The sequence below is a fragment of the Aureobasidium melanogenum genome, assembly GCF_000721775.1.
Source record: "Aureobasidium melanogenum CBS 110374 unplaced genomic scaffold scaffold_5, whole genome shotgun sequence".
Taxonomy (NCBI): domain Eukaryota; kingdom Fungi; phylum Ascomycota; class Dothideomycetes; order Dothideales; family Saccotheciaceae; genus Aureobasidium; species Aureobasidium melanogenum.
This window is the reverse complement of record NW_024470057.1, coordinates 315,029-336,467: the sequence shown is the minus strand read 5'-3', so window position 1 is coordinate 336,467 and position 21,439 is coordinate 315,029. Positions and strand designations below refer to the sequence as shown.

The 21,439-nt window shown below is 49.2% G+C and overlaps 10 protein-coding genes across 10 annotated transcripts; 3 read left to right on the top strand and 7 right to left on the bottom strand.

Annotated features, from left to right (window-relative positions):
• Positions 1 to 2: 2 nt before the first annotated feature.
• M437DRAFT_44117 (uncharacterized protein) lies at positions 3 to 522 on the bottom strand (the record flags this gene model as incomplete). Its single annotated transcript, XM_041020856.1, has 2 exons — positions 3 to 286; positions 342 to 522. 2 exons carry the CDS (start codon positions 520 to 522, stop codon positions 3 to 5), a joined length of 465 nt encoding a protein of 154 aa, XP_040881659.1.
• A 655-nt stretch (positions 523 to 1,177) lies between these two features.
• Positions 1,178 to 4,710, top strand: M437DRAFT_44118 (uncharacterized protein; the record flags this gene model as incomplete). The annotated part of the gene is made up of 6 exons (XM_041020857.1): positions 1,178 to 1,243; positions 1,300 to 1,329; positions 1,381 to 1,453; positions 1,519 to 3,555; positions 3,608 to 3,837; positions 3,922 to 4,710. The coding sequence occupies 6 exons, from the start codon at positions 1,178 to 1,180 to the stop codon at positions 4,708 to 4,710; spliced, it is 3,225 nt and encodes a 1,074-aa protein (XP_040881658.1).
• A 1,265-nt stretch (positions 4,711 to 5,975) lies between these two features.
• Positions 5,976 to 7,631, top strand: M437DRAFT_64274 (alpha/beta-hydrolase; the record flags this gene model as incomplete). Its single annotated transcript, XM_041024399.1, has 2 exons — positions 5,976 to 6,194; positions 6,249 to 7,631. The coding sequence occupies 2 exons, from the start codon at positions 5,976 to 5,978 to the stop codon at positions 7,629 to 7,631; spliced, it is 1,602 nt and encodes a 533-aa protein (XP_040881657.1).
• A 736-nt stretch (positions 7,632 to 8,367) lies between these two features.
• On the bottom strand, positions 8,368 to 9,906 carry M437DRAFT_82640 (membrane transporter; the record flags this gene model as incomplete). The annotated part of the gene is made up of 4 exons (XM_041027787.1): positions 8,368 to 8,448; positions 8,521 to 9,439; positions 9,563 to 9,636; positions 9,694 to 9,906. The coding sequence occupies 4 exons, from the start codon at positions 9,904 to 9,906 to the stop codon at positions 8,368 to 8,370; spliced, it is 1,287 nt and encodes a 428-aa protein (XP_040881656.1).
• A 736-nt stretch (positions 9,907 to 10,642) lies between these two features.
• On the bottom strand, positions 10,643 to 11,473 carry M437DRAFT_64272 (uncharacterized protein; the record flags this gene model as incomplete). Its single annotated transcript, XM_041024398.1, has 3 exons — positions 10,643 to 11,139; positions 11,230 to 11,327; positions 11,385 to 11,473. The coding sequence occupies 3 exons, from the start codon at positions 11,471 to 11,473 to the stop codon at positions 10,643 to 10,645; spliced, it is 684 nt and encodes a 227-aa protein (XP_040881655.1).
• A 419-nt stretch (positions 11,474 to 11,892) lies between these two features.
• On the bottom strand, positions 11,893 to 12,539 carry M437DRAFT_82638 (uncharacterized protein; the record flags this gene model as incomplete). Its single annotated transcript, XM_041027786.1, has 2 exons — positions 11,893 to 12,418; positions 12,469 to 12,539. The coding sequence occupies 2 exons, from the start codon at positions 12,537 to 12,539 to the stop codon at positions 11,893 to 11,895; spliced, it is 597 nt and encodes a 198-aa protein (XP_040881654.1).
• A 1,195-nt stretch (positions 12,540 to 13,734) lies between these two features.
• M437DRAFT_64270 (uncharacterized protein) lies at positions 13,735 to 14,389 on the bottom strand (the record flags this gene model as incomplete). The annotated part of the gene is made up of 2 exons (XM_041024397.1): positions 13,735 to 14,272; positions 14,319 to 14,389. 2 exons carry the CDS (start codon positions 14,387 to 14,389, stop codon positions 13,735 to 13,737), a joined length of 609 nt encoding a protein of 202 aa, XP_040881653.1.
• A 1,945-nt stretch (positions 14,390 to 16,334) lies between these two features.
• On the bottom strand, positions 16,335 to 17,073 carry M437DRAFT_64269 (uncharacterized protein; the record flags this gene model as incomplete). Its single annotated transcript, XM_041024396.1, has 2 exons — positions 16,335 to 16,698; positions 16,748 to 17,073. The coding sequence occupies 2 exons, from the start codon at positions 17,071 to 17,073 to the stop codon at positions 16,335 to 16,337; spliced, it is 690 nt and encodes a 229-aa protein (XP_040881652.1).
• Positions 17,074 to 17,304: 231 nt separating this feature from the next.
• M437DRAFT_64268 (uncharacterized protein) lies at positions 17,305 to 18,214 on the top strand (the record flags this gene model as incomplete). Its single annotated transcript, XM_041024395.1, has 3 exons — positions 17,305 to 17,405; positions 17,454 to 18,133; positions 18,186 to 18,214. 3 exons carry the CDS (start codon positions 17,305 to 17,307, stop codon positions 18,212 to 18,214), a joined length of 810 nt encoding a protein of 269 aa, XP_040881651.1.
• A 1,507-nt stretch (positions 18,215 to 19,721) lies between these two features.
• Positions 19,722 to 20,630, bottom strand: M437DRAFT_64267 (uncharacterized protein; the record flags this gene model as incomplete). Its single annotated transcript, XM_041024394.1, has 2 exons — positions 19,722 to 20,496; positions 20,551 to 20,630. 2 exons carry the CDS (start codon positions 20,628 to 20,630, stop codon positions 19,722 to 19,724), a joined length of 855 nt encoding a protein of 284 aa, XP_040881650.1.
• Positions 20,631 to 21,439: the final 809 nt, after the last annotated feature.

Genomic DNA, 21,439 nt, shown 5'->3' with positions numbered 1-21,439 from the left:
CCTCAATCCTTCTTGGGTGTCTTCCTTCTAGGAACTCTCTCGTAAGCATTTGGACTAGGCCTGCGGGCCTTCTGTTTGCCCTTGCTGGAACCGTGCGAATGGGAGGGGTCGGCGTGATCGTGGTCGCATGGGCCATCTGGGTGGTGATGGTGCTGATTACGACGACGGTTTGCAGGCTGGGCCCTGCTGGTATCGGGCTCGCTATCCGAGTCGGAGGAAGACGACGAGGACGAGTCTTCATCAGAAGATTCACCAGCCTCGCGTGGTTTGTGGTAGATGCAGCATACTGTTGTCGCGTGTCAGTAGACAAAGACACGAATTCAAGAATCGGCGTCACACACCTTTTGAACTCTTCTTTCCCATGCCTTCATTGTCAATCACATCTTCGGCCCACTGAATGCGACGGCGTTCGGAAGGTTCGGCCTCGGCCCTGAGACGGAGAGTAGTAGGCCCCGCTTGGGAAGCGGTGAGAGTGAGACTGCCGTGCGTGTTGGACGCCACGTTGGATTGGTTGGAAGACATGGCTCTGTAGGCAAAATCAAGACGACGGCATGAGCGTAGAGAAATTGTTGTAGGTTTGTAGCGGTGACGGTCGAAGAACAGGCGACTTGGGATGTTTGAACAAGCAAAGAGGAACTTGGGTGTGACGTGCAGCGAACACAATGGAAAGGCGGAAGGGGAGTAGTGACTGCCTTGTTGGGCCTAGCATCGAGGGTCTTCTAGAAACAAGAGGCGACGCCCAAGGTTCAAACAGCCAAGCCTTAAGGCAGGCGCAGGAGCCAGCAAAGGCAAGAAGCAGCCGCAGCAGCAGCAGAGAGCGTTAAGCAAGCCGAAACAGCATCAGAGCTCGACAACCATCAGCTTTCCACCGCTTTCTGTCAACCACAACTCCCGCAAACTTTTACACTCCCCTTGTACAGCTGTGCGCTTGCTTGGCCAACCTCTCGCCAACACTTCAGCTCCGCTCTCTCACTCCGGACGCGTTCTCTGTCTCCGACCAGAGCGTCTTCTCTACACGCGCCGCCCCACCTCCTCCGGCCTCTACCAACCCGCTCACCCTCTGGCTCCTTCAGGAACTGCATGCTAGAGTAGACACAAACTCTCCTTGCACCAGGCAGCGCGCCATACTACACGTCGCCCACAACAAGCTCTCGTCTGCGCCGAACTCTCCCCCACTATGGCTTCGTCAATACAGGAGCTGGACGCCACTGTCCAGGCCTTCTACAGCGGTCAGGGTCAAGAGGTGCGCCATAAATGCCCTCAATCTAGCAATGCCCAAGCTAACTGTCTTCACCTCAGCGAACACAAGCTCAAGCCACCCTCAATCAGGTAAGTTGCAAGCTCTTACACGCAACCTCTTCCCCGCTAATCTCGTTGCAGTTCAAGGAAAACCCCGACGCATGGCTCATGGTCGACAAGATTCTCCAAGACGCCCAATACCCTCAGACCAAGTGTACGCCATCTACCCGAAATCCTTCCCCAATGTTTCCTAAGACATACTGATCTCGCCCGCAACAGTCCTCGGTCTACAAGTTCTTGACAATGTGATCATGACGCGGTGGAAGGTTCTGCCCCGCGAGCAGTGCCAGGGTATCCGCAACTTTGTTGTCCAGTTCATCATCCAGATGTCGAGCACCGACGAGAGCCTGCGCAAGGAAAGAGCTTTGATTAACAAGCTCAACCTGGTCCTCGTTTCCATCCTCAAGCAGGAATGGCCTCACAACTGGCCCACCTTTATCAACGAGATTATCTCTTCCTGCCACAGCAGTCTACCCATTTGCGAGAACAACATGGCCATTCTGCGTCTCCTTTCAGAAGAAGTTTTCGACTTCTCCGCCGAACAGATGACCTCCACCAAGACGCGCCAACTCAAGCAGAGCATGTGTGACGAGTTCACCTCCATTTACAACCTGTGCAGCGAGATTTTGCGCACTGCCACACAACCCTCGCTGATCAAGGCCACTCTTGAGACTCTGCTGCGCTTCCTCAATTGGATTCCTCTGGGTTTCATCTTCGAGACACCGCCTACTGGTATCAGCTTGCTTGAGACTCTTCGCAGTCGCTTCCTTGAGGTCCCCGAATTCCGCAACGTCACTCTCAAATGTTTGACCGAAGTTGGTGGTCTTCAGACTGAACAGCAGTACAACGAGAAGCTCATTGCCATGTTCACCGACACCATGACAACCATTTCTACAATCATCCCCTTGTCGCTGGATCTCAAGCAGACTTACGCCTCCAGCAACAGCCGTGACCAAGAATTTGTCCAAAACCTCGCTCTCTTCCTGACCAACTTCTTTTCTAACCACCTCAGCATCATCGAGAACCTGCCCAACCCTGACTTCCTGGTTCACGGACACTTCTACCTCATTCGCATCAGTCAGATCGACGATCGTGAAATTTTCAAGATCTGTCTGGAATACTGGACCAAGCTGGTCTGCGACCTCTACGACGAGATGCAGCAACTTCCCCTCACCGACATCAATCCTTTGGTCAGCATGACAATGAGCGGTCTTTCCAATGGCGGTGCTCCTCACCCTTCGGCAATGGCGGGCTACCCTCTACGCAAGAACAAGTACGGCGAAGTTTTGACAAACTTGCGCCAAGTCATGATCGAAAAGATGGTTCGTCCTGAAGAAGTCTTGATTGTTGAGAACGACGAAGGTGAGATCGTCCGTGAATTCGTCAAGGAGAGCGACACCATTCAGCTTTACAAGACCACCAGAGAGTGTCTGGTCTTTCTGACTCACTTGGACGTTGTCGACACTGAGACCATCATGTCCGACAAGCTCTCCAAGCAGGTCGATGGCTCCGAGTGGTCTTGGGCAAACTGCAACACTCTTTGTTGGGCTATTGGCTCCATCTCTGGTGCCATGAACGAAGAGACTGAGAAGCGCTTCTTGGTCACCGTCATCAAGGACCTTCTCGGTTTGACCGAACAGAAACGTGGAAAGGACAACAAGGCTGTTGTCGCATCGAACATCATGTACATTGTCGGTCAATACCCTCGTTTCCTCAAGGCTCACTGGAAGTTCCTCAAGACAGTCGTCAACAAGCTCTTCGAATTCATGCACGAGACCCATGAGGGTGTACAGGACATGGCTTGCGATACTTTCATTAAGATTGCCAACAAGTGCAAGCGTCACTTCGTTCTGACCCAGCCTGGCGAGTCGGAGCCTTTCATTGACGAAATCGTGCGTAACATGCGCAAGATCACCTGTGATTTGTCTCCCCAGCAGGTTCACACCTTCTACGAGGCTTGTGGTTACATGATCAGTGCACAGGGCCAGAAGGCTATGCAGGAACGTTTGATCGGTGAGCTTATGGCTCTTCCTAACCAAGCCTGGGACGCAATCATTCAGTCTGCACACGTTGATCCCAACATTCTCCAAGATTCCGAGACCATCAAGGTCGTGGGCAACATCATGAAGACAAACGTCTCTGCTTGCTCTTCGATCGGAAGCTACTTTTACCCTCAGATTGGCAAGATTTACCTCGACATGCTCACCATGTACCGTGCCAGCAGTCAGCTTATTGACGAAGCTGTGCAGAGAGATGGTATGCTTACTCTTCCTATCTACTCCACGTCATCATTGCTAATTATCCACAGGTAACATTGCCACCAAGATGCCCAAGGTCCGCGGTCTTAGAACTATCAAGAAGGAAATTCTCAAGTTGATCAGCACATACGTCGACAAGGCTGATGATCTCGAGATGGTTCACGAGCGCCTTGTGCCCGACTTATTGCAAGCGGTCCTTCTTGACTACCAGAACAACGTCCCTGATGCTCGCGAGGCTGAGGTCCTGAACGTCATGACTACCATCATCAAGAAGCTTCAGGTACGTTGGACCCCTAATCGTAGCAGACACTCGGTCGGCTTGGTCGCCATTCCTACTTCAAGATGTCATGCTAACACTTCCCAGGGTCTGATGACCAAGGACGTACCTGGTATCCTCGGTGCCGTTTTCGAGTGCACTCTTGACATGATCAACAAGGACTTTTCCGAATACCCCGAACACCGTGTTGAATTCTTCAAGCTTCTCCGCGAGATCAACCTGCGTTGTTTCCCTGCTCTTCTCCAGCTTGATCAGCGCCAATTCAAGTTTGTCATCGATTCATGCATGTGGGCCAGCAAGCACGACAACCGTCTTGTTGAGGGCGAAGGTCTGAACATGTGCTACGAGCTTGTCCAAAACATGTCAGAGACCGACATCGAGATTAGCGGACCTTTCTTCCAGAACTTCTACACCACCATCCTCCAGGATGTCTTCTTCGTTCTTACCGACTCGGATCACAAGGCTGGCTTCAAGTACCAGTCCATGCTCCTCGCACAGATGTTCTACCTCGTCGGCTCTGGCAAGTTGAACTCGCCCATCTACACCTCCGACATGGCACCTGCTGGCACATCAAACAAGGAGTTCCTACAAAACTTCGTCGGCAACCTTCTTGTCAACGCTTTCCCCAACCTCACTCCCGCACAGATCCAGAAGTTCATCTCAGACCTGTTCTCACAAGCCGATGACATTAACCGCTTCAAGCTCACATTGCGTGACTTCTTGATTCAGCTCAAGGAGTTCGCTGGTGACAACGCCGAATTGTTCATTGAGGACCGTGAGAAGGCTGCTCAAGAAGCCAAGGTGCAGGAGAGAGAGCGTGCCATGAAGGTTGGTGGTCTGCTCAAGCCCAGTGAGATCGATGATGACGAGCTGTGACTTGACCACGAGTTGGGTACTAGAACAGCTCATGATCCGAGAGACCTCATCGTGTCGGCAGAAGCAAAACCCAACGTGGTTGGAGATGATGGCTTGGATGGCTGGCAAATGTATGGCCTGTAGAGTTGTGCATCGCCGTCACGTCAGCAGCATCTCTCTGCAACAAAAGCCAAACGAACACCTCCGGACATGAACAGAAAAAGGCGGACCACAATTGAGAGACACGCAAAGGTCACAAAACTCCGAAAAATTTGACAGTTCTGCGCAATGGCCTGGCGCATGGTGTTATGCTGGAGAAGTCGACTGGGACAAAGCGAGCAAGGACCTCGTCATCTTGTTGTATATACAAGAGTCACATGGCGAAGGCAGGAGTCAGGGAATCTTTACGTCTGTGTGTTCTGCGTCTCTTGCTCACTCTGCTGTACTTACGCCAGACGGCATGGGCAAGTTTCTGACTGTCAATTCACTTCTTTTTAGCGGGTTACAAGCATTAGATATTCCATGGTATAAAATCAATTCATTGTAAACTCTCTTTCCTTGATTTGAATATAGTGCTAATTAAACAATGTAACATCACCGTGCGCCTGGTATAGATTGGCGACAAGGTTGCACGTGTTGGTCATCGAGGCCTCCAGTCCCCACTCTACCCGTACCTTCGTTGCGGAGGTTGACCGAGGCCCCACAATGCCCGCATCTTTACCTCCACGCCTATTCACGTCGTTCGATGCAGTGGCTTTTTTTCCAAACACGATCTTGACCTTCATGTCGTCGCTCCTGCTGGACTCCCAGGCCAAGGATTGCGAGGCTGTCGGATGTCTTCGGTGGTTATCGGACTCCAACATCCGAGGACATTTTCAGTTCCCCGTGCTAACATGGCATGGTTCTTTGAGAGAGCATATGTAAGATAGATCCTCATCGGGTACGGCATCCGATAAGCGATCGGGAAGAAATGCGGTTGGATTGACTTTACATTCGGCATCGGCCTCCACATGAAAGTCGGCCGAGTTTTGAGGATGTTGATGTCGGCATGCCGTTCGCGAGAATGCTATCAGGGCAGAAGCGCGCAGAGTTCGCGACATGGTACATGCTTTCGTGGGGCATGATGGGGTGGCAGCGTGGGTCAGGCTATACCAGCCGACGTGAAATATGGCGGATTGATCTGGAAGGTGAGGTCGTAAGGCTGCATCTTCTATAAAAGGCAGGCTCCTTCCCCATGCAAGTGCAAGTGTACCCCTCATTCCTTCCTTCTTGCCTCACTCTTCATCATGCGTTCCTCTCTGTTCGCAGGACTCGTCGGCGTGTCTACTGTTGGCGCTGTTCAGCCCTTGGTAGACGTGTGTTACTCCAAGTACGAAGGTGTCTCACTCGCGAATGGCGTTACACAGTGGTTGGGTGTGCGATATGCTGCCCCTCCAGTCGGCAACCTGAGATTTGCAGCACCTGCTGATCCCATCGAGAACAAGACTACCATCTTGGCCAATCAAGTGAGTATTCATGGTTGGAAATCCAGTTGTACTTGCTGACGACTTCTCGTACAGTTCGGCAACATCTGTCTGGGCACTGGCGCCGCACCAAGCAACTCTTCCTCTGAGGATTGTCTGTTCATGAACATCTATGCTCCTACCAACGCGACATCGGATAACCCGCTGCCTGTCTATTTCTATATTCAAGGCGGTGGTTTCAATTCAAATTCTAACCCTAACTACAACGGTTCGGGTTTGATCGAGGCCAGCAACCACAACATTGTCGTTGTGAACTTCAACTATCGCGTTGGTCCTTATGGTTTCCTTGCATCAAACGAGATTGTGAAGGGAGGCAGCACCAACAACGGTCTCAAGGATCAGATCAAGGCCCTGCAGTGGCTCCAGAAGAACATCCGCAAGTTTGGTGGTGACCCCAACCATGTCGTGATCGGAGGATCGTCTGCAGGAGCTGCCTCTGTCACTCTTCTACTCACCGCATACGGCGGTCGCAATGATGGTCTCTTCCACGCTTCGGCTGCCGAATCTCAATCTTTCGCCGCTGTCCGTAGTGTCAATGAGTCTCAGTTCATGTATGACAACCTGGTCATTCGCACTGGATGCGCAAGCTCAAACGACACCTTGGCCTGCCTGCGTAGCCTCAACGCAACCTATCTGCAAACCAAGAACATCAACTCTCCTTTCCCTGGCGCTCAGGATCCTCCGTTGTACATGTATGGTCCCACCTTGGATGGCGGTGTGGTCAGTGATTTGACCACGGCTGCTTTCCGCAAGGGCAACTTCATCAAGCTGCCTGCCATCTACGGTGACGACACAAACGAAGGCACCGTATTCGTCCCAATGAACACTTCTTCCATCGGTGAAGGCAATGCTTTCCTCAAAGACCAGTTCCCTCTCCTGACACTGGACATGATTCGCCACATCAATGCCTTGTACCCCAACAATGCTTCCTGGCAATACCCCAACGCAGGCGCCTGGTGGAGACAAGCCTCCAACGCATACGGAGAGCTTCGCTACAACTGCCCCGGCATCAACATCTCAGACGTCTACGCCGCTACCTTCAACCGCAAAGACATCTACAACTACCACTGGGACGTCGTCGACCCCGTCGCCGCAGCAGCAGGCAGAGGCGTTACCCACACCGTCGAAACCAACGCCATCTGGGGTCCTGAGAACGTGAATGGCGCGGCTCCTGCTTCGTACTCGACTACCAACGCGGAAATTGTGCCTGTTGTTCAGGCATACTGGACTTCGTTTGTTCGTTCTTTTAACCCTAACACTTACCGTTTGAAAGGGAGTCCGATTTGGGAGACTTGGACTGCTACTGAGAAGCAGAGGATCCATTTTGTTACTAATGCCACTGCTATGGAGAATGTGCCTGCTGATCAGAGGGAGAGGTGTGCTTATATGAGCAGCATTGCATTAGATATCAAGCAGTAAATTTGCTAGCTAGCTATCTTGGTACAAAAAGCATTTTAAGTGTTTGCGTGTAGTCCACACAATCCAATCCCAAGTACTTCTATCATCGTTAACAATACCATGCTAAATGTCTTTGGAAAACTTAAGCCATGGATACTTCTGCCCAATGCTCCTCGTACATCTGCCCTCAATCTTTACGACACAGGCGTAGTCATCTCAGACTCGCAATATGAGATCGTTCGAACCCATGTAGAACAACAAATGCATTTACCAGACCGGGTGCCACCATCGGCATTTGATTTCTTGAATCTTTTCTTCTTTCCTTCCTCTTTGGCTCACAAATGACTTTCAGTCGAGTGACAAGGTTATTCCGACGAGCAAGATGTTGCGTCACTTCTCTGACGGCAATAGAGGTGACATGCCGCCAGTAAAGCTGCTTAAGGCCTTTGAGCAGGCGGATAACCAAATCTAGGGTCCAGAATTTTGCAGCATATGCAAGAGAACGAAAGCTCTGGATATTCGAGCATGTCGAGCGCTGGATACCACAAAGTCGACGAGAGCTGTAACGATTGAGGGAGACTTGAGTGTTCTGGAACGAAGGGAGGAAGCATGAGATGGATTGCGTGGTCTTCGTCTATGGATTGAGGCAAGATATGGTTTGATTAGATGGAAAACTATGTTTCAGCGCAAGTGCTCATCATGCACTTGCATCAAAACAACCATCAGTTGTTACCATTTTCAAAATTTGATGACTAGTTTAGCTACTGGTAATAGCCTGACTAGCTTTCAGCGCACCGACGACCGAGAAACAGATCAAAGGTGAGATGGTGTAGGAGATCTGTATTGCAGAATGTCAGCTCAATTCATTCAGGTAGCGCCGAACGATTGTCAGGAAGATGAATGAACTTACCGTCAAGAACTTGGCGATACTCATCTTCTCCTCATCGCCAGCACCACTGACATCAGCAAGTGCAGTCAGCTTCATTGCAGGTGGTCCAGTTGGCATCAACATCATGGCAAACCATAAGATAGGGTCGTCAGAAAGGATATTGGTCTTGCTGGCCAGGACCCAAACCAGGGGGATACTGATCATGGGCCAGATGATGAAACGGACGATGGTGATGATAGTGAAAGGCTTCCACGGCACGCTACCACTTTGCTCTCCCTTCTTGTATCGAAGCATGGCCTGTGACAGCTTCACACCGACAACAACAACTTGGAGAGATGCGAAGAGGTCGCCAATGTTCTTGATAGACGAAGTCAACCAGGCGTTGAAGTAGCCGCCTTCTTGAGGTTTGCTAAAGAAGAGAGTATGCAAAGCAGGAACCAAACCGACAATGCCACCAATTACAGCGCCAATAAGAGGCGGGTTCCAGAATTGGTAGAGGAAATCCAATACAGCCTGTGTGCGAGGTGACAGCGAGGAGTAGTAGTTACTCAGGCGTTTCTGAGTTTTGTAGATGACCTTTGTTCCTGGACGGACAGCGCGGTTGGGGAGAAGGGAGGTCTCCTCATTTTCCTCCTGGTGTTCATGAATAGAGCCTCTTTCAGCTTCGTCGTCTTCATCCTCTTTCTCGGGCTCTTCATCGGGCGAGTCTTCGTTCTGACCGTTGAGGAGGCGAGGTCCCAGAGCGAAGGTCAAGGAATTGGAAACCATGGCATTGACCAAGAAGTATGACTTGGCACGGTCGATGGTGTCGCTGGATGCATCGAGAGAGTCGAGGATACCGGTCGATTGGAGGGACTGGACGAGGAGGAGAGGTAGCGAGGTCGTGTTATTGAAGGCGATTGCGGGAGTGACCCATTGAGGCAACTTCAGGAATTTAGTCCTGCGAAAGAAAGGGTCAGCAAGAGTCAAAATAGGATCGTGTAATACGACAGGGCTCAAACTGTCATTGAAGCTTCGCGGAACTCTGTCGCCAACAGAGTTTGGAATGGTCGACGAGACTTACACTGCGAGACCAAAGACCATGCTGAGCACATTGTAGATGATGGCCCAGATGAAGACAGCCAGGTATTTTGTTCCCTGTGATGGCCATATTAGCTCTCCTGTCTTTCTGTTTCTTGCAGGGTTGATGCTTACAGATTCGATACTCAACTGCTGTCCAACGTTGACAATCAACAATGCAGGCAGGAACAACCTGACGCAAGCTTTGGAGATGTCCTTTGCCGACTTCTCATTCAAAAGGTCGAACTGTGCAGCAATGACACCCCAGAAGATGGTTAGAAGAACTGCGAGCGAAGCCTGTAGTGCTCCCAAGAAGGGAACGACAAAGTTCTCCTTCACTCCAGACATGATGGCGTTGAGACTGTGATTGGTGCACCGATGGGTTGGTAAGAAAGAAAGATCAGAGCAAGCATGCGAAGTTATCAAGGACACGCGAGCAAAGGCAGGGATATCGCGCAAAACAAAGCACCTGCATCACGCTGTTCAGATCGCCAGCCGATTGCCAGGAACGAGAGGGAAACGGCAGGAGCATACGTCACTTCCTGACGACGACGGATAACAGCAGAGCCTCAATTTTACCCCACAATTGCCAATTCTCACTTTATGACTCGCCAACCTCAACTCAATCTCGACTTTCAACTCTGGACATCAACCTCATCACATTGGTACAGTGCGCTCATCATCTTGCTTGGGGTGATGGTGTGATCAGGGAATATAGAGGCGAGGTTGGAGGATCTGCGTTATTGCAAGTTGATTCTCGCTCCGCATAACCACTTCAAGTCTGGTATCTGTTCAACCTGTGTTCTTGTGCATTTCGAATCTAGCATATCAAGCAGTACTCTCCGATTTCTGAATATTTTGGATGATGACATGTTGGAAAAGACGGGCCAATCAAGGCTCTTGATGCGACAAAGGTTCCTCACCTTTATTCTGCTAGGACTCTTCTCTCTCTCGCTGCATGCAGGATTAGCTATGTCCTGATGTGCGCTCCTCAACGCAGCCCTTCAGAATGTGTCGTGTCTTCTGTGAACTTGTTGCATTTGCCTCTCTAGGCAGTGTCGTCCTTGGAGACTCAATGAATCATCTACAGATAGCCAGCATTGCTGACTCTGCTCCAGACATAGCAATCCTTGTCTTGCTCGTGAGCGTGGTGATAACAGCTGTCGAACACGATTGATTCTGAATACACTGGAGGAAGCTTGCGCCAATCACGGTCGTTGATCCAAACGTCGGCCAGCCATCCATGCATGTGTCTCTGCACAGCTCGATCATAGTCGGATGTAGGAGCTTGTTTCAAGAACTGCTTCTTACGATAGAGGAAGACATTGGCGAAAGCGCTGGTCAGGGCATGAGTCTTGCAGTGCTCTTTACAGATCTTGAACACTTGATCCATATGATCGATCCCGCCGTAGCGTAAGAAGAGGAAAAAGTTGTCGATCAGCGAATCGGTGATATCGCTATGGAACTTGCTTTTGTCGTCACAAAAGTTCAGGACTTTGACCAGGAAGTCTAGCCATTTCCTGTCGAGCACGCCATTTATTGAGTCAATCTCGATGGCGGCATTGACTGCTTCTTCGGAGTCTCGATGGTGGATTCAATGAGCCAAGAACCTGACAAGGGGGGTTTCGACCGGGTAATCGTAGATATGGAAGATGGCTCCAAGTGTCCCACACTTCTTGACTGGGTCGAGGTTGCTGATCTTCTGGAACTCGACAAGTGGAACGTGGCAGACGGTTGTTCCATATGACTGGAGGAGAGCCACATGACTGCTATGGCTCGGAGTCAATGGCTTGTGCTGTAGCATGATGTGAGTGGTGTTGTCTTACCCATAGGCAAATTCATCTTCATTGCCAGTTTTCAGTTTCTTGGTGGCTGGACCATCATTGGCCGCGTTGATGGGTTGCGCGACAGGCATGGTAGTGAGCTTGTGTGCGAAAAAGGAGTGTGATTGATTTGCGAGACAAAGAAGAAGGGGCGATAAGAAAGCAGAAGCACATGCGAATCGAGTGCAAGGTTGAGCCACAACGAATCCGGGAGGACCACCCCACCGCGTGGAAGTGAGTTCGACTTCTGTGATGATGAACGACTACACTTACGTTAAATATCATCACTCTTATGCGTAGTTACGCATCATCGACGTGGATCTCCTCCTCCCCATACATTCTCAAGATCTTCTGTATCAATGAAACGAACATCTGTTCATGTAATACATAAGATGCTTGTAAAAAGCCCGTGACCGAGCGGTGATTGTGAATTTCCTCCCATGTTTTCATGAATCTGCACTTCTACCAATCTTCCCTCAGATACGCTGATGGTCGAAACATTTTACGTCCATCACATGGCCAAGATCAGTCCAGAGAATGCAGCAGCCATCACTGCTGCAAAGCAACCCTTGAAGACTGTCGAAGCTGCGCCCTGCTTCGCAAGAATCCAGCAGTGGCCTTGATTGGCAGAATCGGCTCTACTCACGACTGAGAAACTCTTGACACCACCAGGGACGACATAAGTCTCGCCGCCGGCATTTTGACAGCTTAATCCGTACCATGACAGACCATCCGACTCACGACAATCCTCTCCAGGGAAAACCTCGACAACTCGAGCAGCGTCTTTGCCAGTGCCAACACCGCTCGAATCTCCATTGATGCTCGCATTGAGTTGCTGGTAGAAGAGTGACGTGTAGTTTGTTTGTGGGTTAAAGTCTTGGGTATTGGAAACGGTGTACGGATGTTCGTTACTCGCATTGCTGGCGAAGATCTCGGCAAGGTTGAAGCAAGTCACGCTCGAGGGCGCTTCACTGGTGGAGAATGTGACGTTCCCCTTTCCATCGTTGGCTGAAAAGCCGAGGGTCAAATTTTGAATGCTTTGCTGATATTAGAAGACAGTCCTTGCAACTCCAGACATCATACGAACGAGCTTTGGGCTTGGACTTGCGATACAAGAAGCAAGGAGATAAGAGTTGAGGCGCTTTGGTGAAACTGCATGATGTAAGGAGGCAAGGATTAGATGAGGTATATTTGGGTGGGTATGTAGGACAGTTGCTCGAATAAGTACGCTTGGAAGAGTCAGTACGACAGGATTATAACTAGAGACGATCAGTAGCAGTCTAAGTATGGAGCGATAATTTCCTGCAACATTTCGTAGGCCAAGTCAGGATTCCTTGAAACATCCAGTCGATCCTGAGGCACAGCCTTTAAAGCAAAGGATCAGGTGTTGAACCGGTTGTGGAAAGTCGCATGTTGGTGTTAGCTGCTAGTGCCTAGATCGAAGTGTGAATCATGTGTAATGATCGACACACGCGTGACAGAGAGCGTCGTTCAAGTCAGTGGGTTGTAAATCAGTCTGCTATTCTGAATCCACGTCTGTATCCTGTTTGGATTAGAGACTGTAGCATTCAGCGCACCAACTCCAGGATCCGGGATACTGTAGTCCTGGACCACGTCTAAGGCCTCTCGACATCGGCTAAGGGCTGAAATTAGTTGTCAAATGTGAGGGTTGATTGCGTTACAGCTCATCGGCTTCGAGCTCCTGAGCACCACCCACGGTTCCTGGCCATCTTGTTGTGGCGGTAGGAACATATGGTGGAAGGAAAGAACATGAGAGCTACCGAGAGAGGCAGTACGTCCGTAAACACGTGAATCGCAGCACTCTGAGTCCAGATACGGAGGTTGGAGTGACGAAATGTACGGGATCATCGGCCTTAGCCTTAGGTGGGGACTTTGAAGGATTGTTTGCCAAGGCTGGGCGCCTCCTTGGTGCGTTTGGTTCCTCTCCAAGCGCCCTGACTAGCGTTCGTGATCCTGAGAGTGAAGTTCTCCAGGAGATCTCATCGTTATCACTGAGCGCGATCAGAGATTTCTTGACTCGTTGGAGGCTTGGAGGTGCTTGATCAAGGGGGTATCAAGCGGCTAAACCTCGGTTAGACTTGCTTGATAACAGTTGCTAAGTCAACTTTAGCAGAACAACCAACAGCAGAAATGCACAATGTGCATCTTAAAATGCTCATGGCAAACAAAGTCTGGCACAGAAAGAGGTGAATGAAAAACAACATTTCAAACATTCTTGCATTTCCACAAGCCATAACCAAATCTCTTGATCCTCTTCCGCGCCGTGGTTGCTCTGAAAGGTTCGTCGAATTGACTTACCAACAGATCCACCAGTGTATTGTCTACTCTCATACTACAATACCAAGATGATCGCAGACAACACAGCAACCGTCATTGCAGCAAAGCAGCCCTTGAAGTTTGTCGATGCCGCCGAATGACCATCCCTGGCCCAAGTCCAACAGTGATCTTGATCTTCGTTGTTAGGTGCGGCTCTATCCATGATGGAGAAACTCTTGATCCCGCCAGGAATGCCGAATGCTGTTCCGTTGTCCTGACAGCTGAATCCATACCAAGGAAGACCGTCACTCTCGCGACAATCCTCCAACGGCCAGATCTTGACAAGTCTGGCAGCGGTTTTACCAACTTCAGGATCGGTTCTGTTGAGCTGCTTGTATGTGAAGGATGTAAAATTGCCTTTTAGGTTGTAATATGCCGCGTTCTCGGTTGTGTAGTCCCACGGGCTGCTGACATTACCAAACACATCGGCGAGATTGAAGCAGGTCTGATATGGGGGCTTGGGCCTTTCCCACATGGAGAACGAAGGACTGTGGTTTCCCCAAATATGTGCATCAAGAGCTGTGGAAGTAAGGGTCATATTTGTATCGCTGTATCTAGAATTGGGAGTTTGTCAGTGCAGGATTTGCTACAAGCATTTACTCGGTCTGAGCTTGCAGCTGAGATACAAGGAGCAAGGTCAAAAGGACCAGAACACTGCAGCTGTAATGCATGGTGGCTATCGGAGAACGATGAGATGATGAAGTCTTAGAGATTCAGAACAAAGATGATGGACTGTCTGAACGAGCAGGGGAGATATCCAGATATATAGAGCGTCAGTGCTCAGTGACAGCTCTGTACAGTCGCCGGCCGAATCGAATATATTGCATTTTTGCTCGATTCTAGCGCGCGGGACGTCTCGCGAAGCAACTCCAACCAACTATGCAACTTCGTGCGTTGGCTCGAGTTGGTCGTGAGAACCTGAAGTGCGAATGATCGCGTTGGCCATTGTTGTGCGGCGTCGAAAGCGGCTACTGGCAATGTGCCGCTGAGATTCTTGTGTTTACGCCAAGGTGCTACCATGCTCAACCGCAGCTATTGTTCAAGAGGTGCTTCAAGATACGCTAACAGACGTGGATGGCGCGCGTGTAAGCGCCTCATCACTCTATCCTCAGTCTTGGTGCGGCCACCGATCCGGACAATCGGTTACAATCTCTATGCGATACACCTGATCTAGCCGACGGTCAACTTCTCCCAGACAGAGGTGTATTCGTTGGTCTACTTGATATGTGACTCCGACTGACTTGTGACTGTGTGGTCTCAGGAATGTGCGAGAGTATGTCCAGAAGACCAACGGACTGAGAAGTTGCCGAAATTTCGGCTCAAGCTCGGCAACTCGACTTGCTCGACATCAGCTCAATCATCTTGACTGATCGTTGCATCCTTCCCAAATTAAAAGGCCATCTATGCAATGCTACCAAGTGTCTCTATAGCTACTCGTACAGGGTGCTACTGCAACTCAGCCATGTTTCTATACACGAACAACCGATCTGAAGACTTGGCCTCAACAACTTTGAGGCACAATGTGTTTTCTTTGTCTCAATGTGGTTTGTCGTTCCTTTGAGTCTAAAGCACCGACCTTCTGCGTTTTTTCAGTCGAACATCGTGTGCAGTGAGAAGGTGATCCAGAATAGCCCATCTATTGACAGCCTTGCGGACCAAAAGAAGTGCATTGAAAGTTGAGGAAAACAAGCTGTACTGGTAGGCTGATCCCAAACGATAAAAGAGATAATTACATTGAGTGGGAGGGCCAAGCGTCCGAACCTTCTTCCACCACCATGTGAGCGACTCTTTCGTACTATCCACTTCACTCAGAGAGAGCGACAAGCACATCGACGATGTTGTGCTGGATGGAGCGATCGTTGCAAGCATCGTTGAACATCTTGGCCACCTCAGTCTTGTCCTCCTTGTCATTCTGGGCCTTCATCAGGTTTGCGAAACAGTCGAATAGAGACTATTTGATCTGAGGATTGAAGAATTTCTCATCGTCGAAGAACTTGATGAGCTTAACGACGAAGATCACGTAGTCGCCAACTGCAGCGCCGAGCTTGGGCAGTGCTGAAAGTGGATGGAGTGGAGCTCCACTCCATGGAGTTTTTGGAGTTTGGAAGGACCCCCTCTTCCAACTCCAAAAGCTCCATGGATAATCCATGGAGTTTTGGAGCTCCAATCTCCATGGAGTATTTGGATATCCATGGATACTCCATGTGGAGTTGTTGGAGCTCCAAAGTTTTCTCCGGATTGTTTTGTATATTTGTATGGAGAAATACTTAAGCTTTGTTAAAATGATAAAAAAGACTCTAATATATGATAATAACTTAATTTCTAATTAAACTTAGTTTTATCTTAAAAATCCTGCTGTTTTCTAAGTTATCAAATAATAGAATATTAATATTATAGGTAATAAGGGTTATCTTGGCAGGCAGAAACTTAGGACAGGGTTACTAGCACAGCTAGAATATGTCATAGATCTATATCTTATCTTCGGATCTTGCTTATCCGGACTCATAGTTGAGCTTAGGCCTTAAGCCAAGAGTCCAACTATGCCTATCTAGGCATGCTTGGCAATATCCATGGAGCTCCAAATGACCCTGCGTTGGAGCTCCAAACTCCATGGAGTTAAGGTCTCCTTCCACTCCATTTGGAATTATGGATTATCCATATGGAGCTCCAAATGGAGCTCCATCCACTTTCAGCACTGAGCTTGGGCTTGAGGTTGTTGATGTCGATTCTCTTCTTCCTCTCGAGAGCATACTCGATAGCGGCGTGGGCATCCTGGCTGTCGTGATAGTGGATCCAATAGTCGAAGAAGCGGACGATGGAGCGATGAACTTCGAAATTATAATGTCTGATGCTGACACCCTCGCAGTCCTTGACGATGTCGTAAGTTCCATGGTCGATCAGCTTGACTGCATGGTCAAATTGAGTCTTGGACACATGACTGTTTGTTTCGCCCTTGGCCTTTAAGACCACAATTTCGGTCCTGGACAGTTGTCAGAAGATTTTCATCACACGAATCTCAAGTGACTGACCCAAACTCGAGTGGACGCTCAATGGTAACCTGGTGTTGTGAAATAGTACGTCCACGGCGCGCCCAAGAGACCAAAGCACGACCGCCTCTGCCTCCACGTCTTGCACCACGTCCATCAACACGGCCATTGTTGCCTCCGCCACGCTTAGGACGAAACTCCAGCGCACGAGCTGGTGATCCGGGCAAGAGGCTAGTTTCCTTGTCGACTTTGTCCTGATCGACATCCGTCGTGAGCTCGTCGTCAGCACCGTCGAAATACTGCACAGCGTTGTAGTCGTCGTTGTCCATCTCGGATTCCAAGCCGTCGTGGTTGTCGGTGATCTTCATGGTCTTGAAGAGTTGCGATGAGGAGGTAAGATATGGAGTCCAAGAAAGTAAATAAGGAAGAATGGCTATCACTCCTGTCAAAATTTGGCTGCTTCACTCATCATACAAAAATTGTTTCCACTGGTTGGTCGCCCTGACACCACCCGCCACGGAAAATCTGCTACCAACTTTTCTTCGTGGAACACAATCTTTTGCGCCTGCCAAACAACAAACCACCAACGAAAGGCAATCATGGCGTCCATCAAGCCCGTCATGGCTATCAAAAAGCCTACCGCCAGCCCCGGCATTACCCCTGACGCCGAGAGACGCGTCACTAAACAGTCCTACCATGGGTGAGTGTCAACATATCGGATGGTCGACCTTTACTGAACACGGTCTAGATTGTCGGCCATCTCTCTGAGATCGCATCACGTGGCCACCAACACCATACCACGCGACAGTCTTGCTCTCGTCTTGCGCAAGGATCTACAGACCGCTCTGAAGGAAAACAAAAGCCGCCCCTTACAATGCTTTGGCCACAGACTGGTCACCTACAACATTAAGGACGAGAAGAGTGTGGTGGAGTTTCTTGCTCAATGGGTCAAGGATATGGATGTCGCTGAGTCCTTGAGAGTTAGCATGGAGTTTGGTTCATCCCTTGGAGAACGAGACTCTTCCCCAGTGATCAAGACTCTTGGAATCTTTCACAGAGTCATTAGTCATTTCTCCAACATGAACACCTACAACAGCGCTGTGTACGACTCCATGATCGACTGGTATATCGAATATATCAAAAGCGACGACGTCAACCTCAACCAGGTCTTCAGAATCTGCCAGTTCAACGACACACTGGAGGAAGGTGGACTGATTCGCGTGTGTGCAAACGTCCTAGTTCATCACGGCGAGACCTTGTTCACTCCAAAGAACTTCAGTGCCTTTGAGTTCTGGCTCATGGATCACATCGACCAGAGCGCAAGAGACACCATTCCGGGCGACGTGATGGACCCTGCCTTCGACCAACATTGTGCATACCACCATCACGCTGAAGGAGAGCTCTGCTACAAACAAAAGATTCGTGAGAGTAAGTGTAGCCCTCATATGTCTGTTAAAATGTGATGCTGACATGAGTTCAGAGATTCAAAAGTTGTCAACCTTGGTTTGAACAGAGAGGAGCTCGGTCAAATCATGAGATCGATTGAAGGATATGGAGTTTGGCGTATTCGTGGTTTTTTGTGAGCAGAGACGTGTGGAACAAAAGAAGTATCAATTCGATAGGTGACATGAAGTACAAATTATGGTTATGCATCAACACCCTACCGCTGGTCCGCTGCAAGGTCTTGACAGAAGCGGGGTGCCAATAAAAAATTGTATCCCACTCAATCACGACTGATGCAGAGTACTAGAGTGCAAAAAGAGGAACTGTCCATCGGGAGGGTCGAACCGAGAGTGTTGAACAAAAAGAGTTCTGTGAAGGGGAGTCGATCCTCCTAAACTAAACTCCCATCAGGAAAGTGACTGCGGCCGTCAGCACCGACTCCGTCATCTGGAATTGGTAGGGTTGGATCCTTTGCTACATATATAGTCTACTCAGCCTATCTGTGGTCTGACCGTAGTAGCTCCTTCCTACCCCTAGCATGATATCAAAGCTGCGTATAAGGTATTGCTACATCCAAAGACCTCCGGCCTAGTCTATCATGTCAGCTTGCATACTATTTGTCCACCCCAACATTGTTTCTGGCACTGATGGAAGTACAGGAGGCCTGCCACAATCGAGAGCTAGTCTTGAGAGACTGCTTCTCTATCGGAACTCCAATACCCTCATTTGCTATGTCTATCAGGCTAGTGTGTCTTTCAGAGGTCGGATGTATCTTCCAAGCCAGAGATCTTTGTCTACTGGTGTTCTATGGCAATAAATTTTGCTAGTATCCTCATTCTTATCAAACTGTTGACCGTGATTCACGCTGATCAGACGCATGATATCCAACTGCAACTGCTTCTTCATCTCTATGTCAGCTCCGGTTCAAGATAACTATAGCAATGCAAGATCATTTCTCGACCAGCGGTCATGTCTAAAGAAAGCCGATGGCGAGAAAGAGCTTATCAACAAACATTGAGTGTTCCTGTGGCACGCTGGACCTGGAAAAAGACATTTACCTCACCGTGTCAGGATCTCTGATCATGAGATGTTGTCCTTTGCATCTCGACGTTTGTATCTCCATGCATTAAAGGTGGTCAATCGCGGACTGTTTGACCATATGCAGGCATAAAGAAGAAACATTAGGATAGAATATGATTCATCGAAGAATGTGAGGACTACCTACTGCATGTGTACTATGAAAAGGTAATCATGCTTCTTTCTTGTTTCTCCCTTTTGCTCCCCGAAATCTCATCTCAAGATTACCCCTGAGCCCCCAGAAACACTACCTCAAGTGCGAGGATGCCTCTCGCAAGATCAGAACCTTCCCAATTTTTGTTTTCTTCTTCGACACAGACTTGTCTGCATTCTTCTCATCCTGCTCTCTTTCTTATCTTTGCTGTCCTCATCTTCCTTTCTTTTTCCTCTCTCCTGATATATCTTGTCTTCTTTCAAGATGCAGCGGTCCTTTGACCATCTTGATACCAGAGGTTGAGTAAAGGAGCCAGAGTAAAGGGCCTCCGCATAGGCGATATCAAGCCCTCCAAGACTGCTTTTGCTTGTAACAAGCTTCTTTGTCACCGTGCAGGTGGTAACGGCAGTGTTGATCGAAGTCATCTTCCAAGGGATCCTCCGGTACATTTACACCATCGTTCCACTTAGCAAGTAAGTATGTGTATGCTTCGTCGTTGATGTCCGGACTCAAGCTGTTCTCCTCAAATCGTTCCTCACGATCGCAGGGGCCGAGAGCTGTCGGATCATAGTATAGAGTGAGACATGCCAAAAGTGGAATAACGCGGGAGTCAGCCTTGAAATCCGGGATTTGTGCCCAAAGGAAGCTCTGAACAGCACGATCGATGTTTTCGATGGCATCTTGCATATCGGATCCTTGATTGTTCTCTTCCTTAAGCCACTCAATGAAGCAGTCGATTAGTCGATCGTGGACCGACTTATCAAGGTTGTTCCTGAGCCAGAATTCGATGACATGGAAGAGAAGCTGAACCCAACGGGCCTTTCTACCATCATCGGCATCGCAGGCTTTCAAGACAGCCTCGTCAATGTCATCTTCTTGGACCCAGTGAGCTAGAGCTCTGATGACTGACTCTAATTCTTTGCGGAAGATGATAATACTCATCTTGGTATCCATCAACTGCGTTCCATTATGAGTCATACTTGCTGGTGAGGTCTTGAACCGGCCTTTAGTAGCTCTGTGAAATTTGGCGGCGCTCACGACAGCAACTGTTTTAATGTATTCCTCAGAGCCACTGCCATCGCACGTGGTGTCAACTCTTAGGACAAGAGCTTCTGGTCTGGGAGGAGTGAGCTCAGCAGCTGTCTTTGAAGGTCTATCGCTCCGGACATACCCATAATCGAAAGTCTTCTGGCGTTTGGCAAGCGGCTCTCCCGATTCATCACGGACAGTGACAGAAGAGTCAGATGACATTGCGATATTGAGCGAAGTCGGTTTGCGGTCGTTGTTTTGACGTCGATGGAGGAGACGACGATAGGTGGACCAAAACTTCACAGTGTGAGGCGAGATATCGCAATCGTGATGTGAAGCGGCGATGATCTTGCGTTGAGATGTTGATTAGATCGTGCAGTTCGCGACTGCAAAGACGGACTGCAATATCAGGAACCAGTCTTCAGTTGTGTCCGCAGCGTGGCTGGAGATCGGTGCTGCGGTTGGGATCGTTGCTTTGTTTGGTTGGGAAGATAAAAAGAAGATGAGTTGGAGCTGTCGGATGGAAGATTAAATAGTCGTGAGGTGTGAGGATCAGAGATTTCCGAAGACGAGTGAGCTGTGAAATCTTGCAGCCAAGGCGTTTGTGCGAGTTGATGGAACAGTGTTATCAAGAGAGGTCGTGAGTCTCACCACGGCGAAGATGGATGTGAGAAGTATTAGTGGAAGGTGGTAGTCAAATTGACTTTGAGTTGGTGTAGATATAAAGCAGTATACAATAAGAGTGAAAGTGATGCTCTGGAGGGGTTTGGGAACAGATTAGAGCCAGTGATTGTTTCGAAGTGCTGGAGAGAAGTTGTCTAGGTACTCGCAACACAGGAGTCTTGTCGTCACTTCCTAGGTGCATAACACTGACGCTGCGTTGACAACTTCACTTCTGGTATCTCTACTACAGATAGGACATTCATTTTTGCCTGAAATTGGAGCTTGATTGCCTGTGGGCAAAAGTTTATGCATTCGTCTACCAGGTTGATGTTCTGAATCTCATTGACAATTTCACAAATTCCAGACAT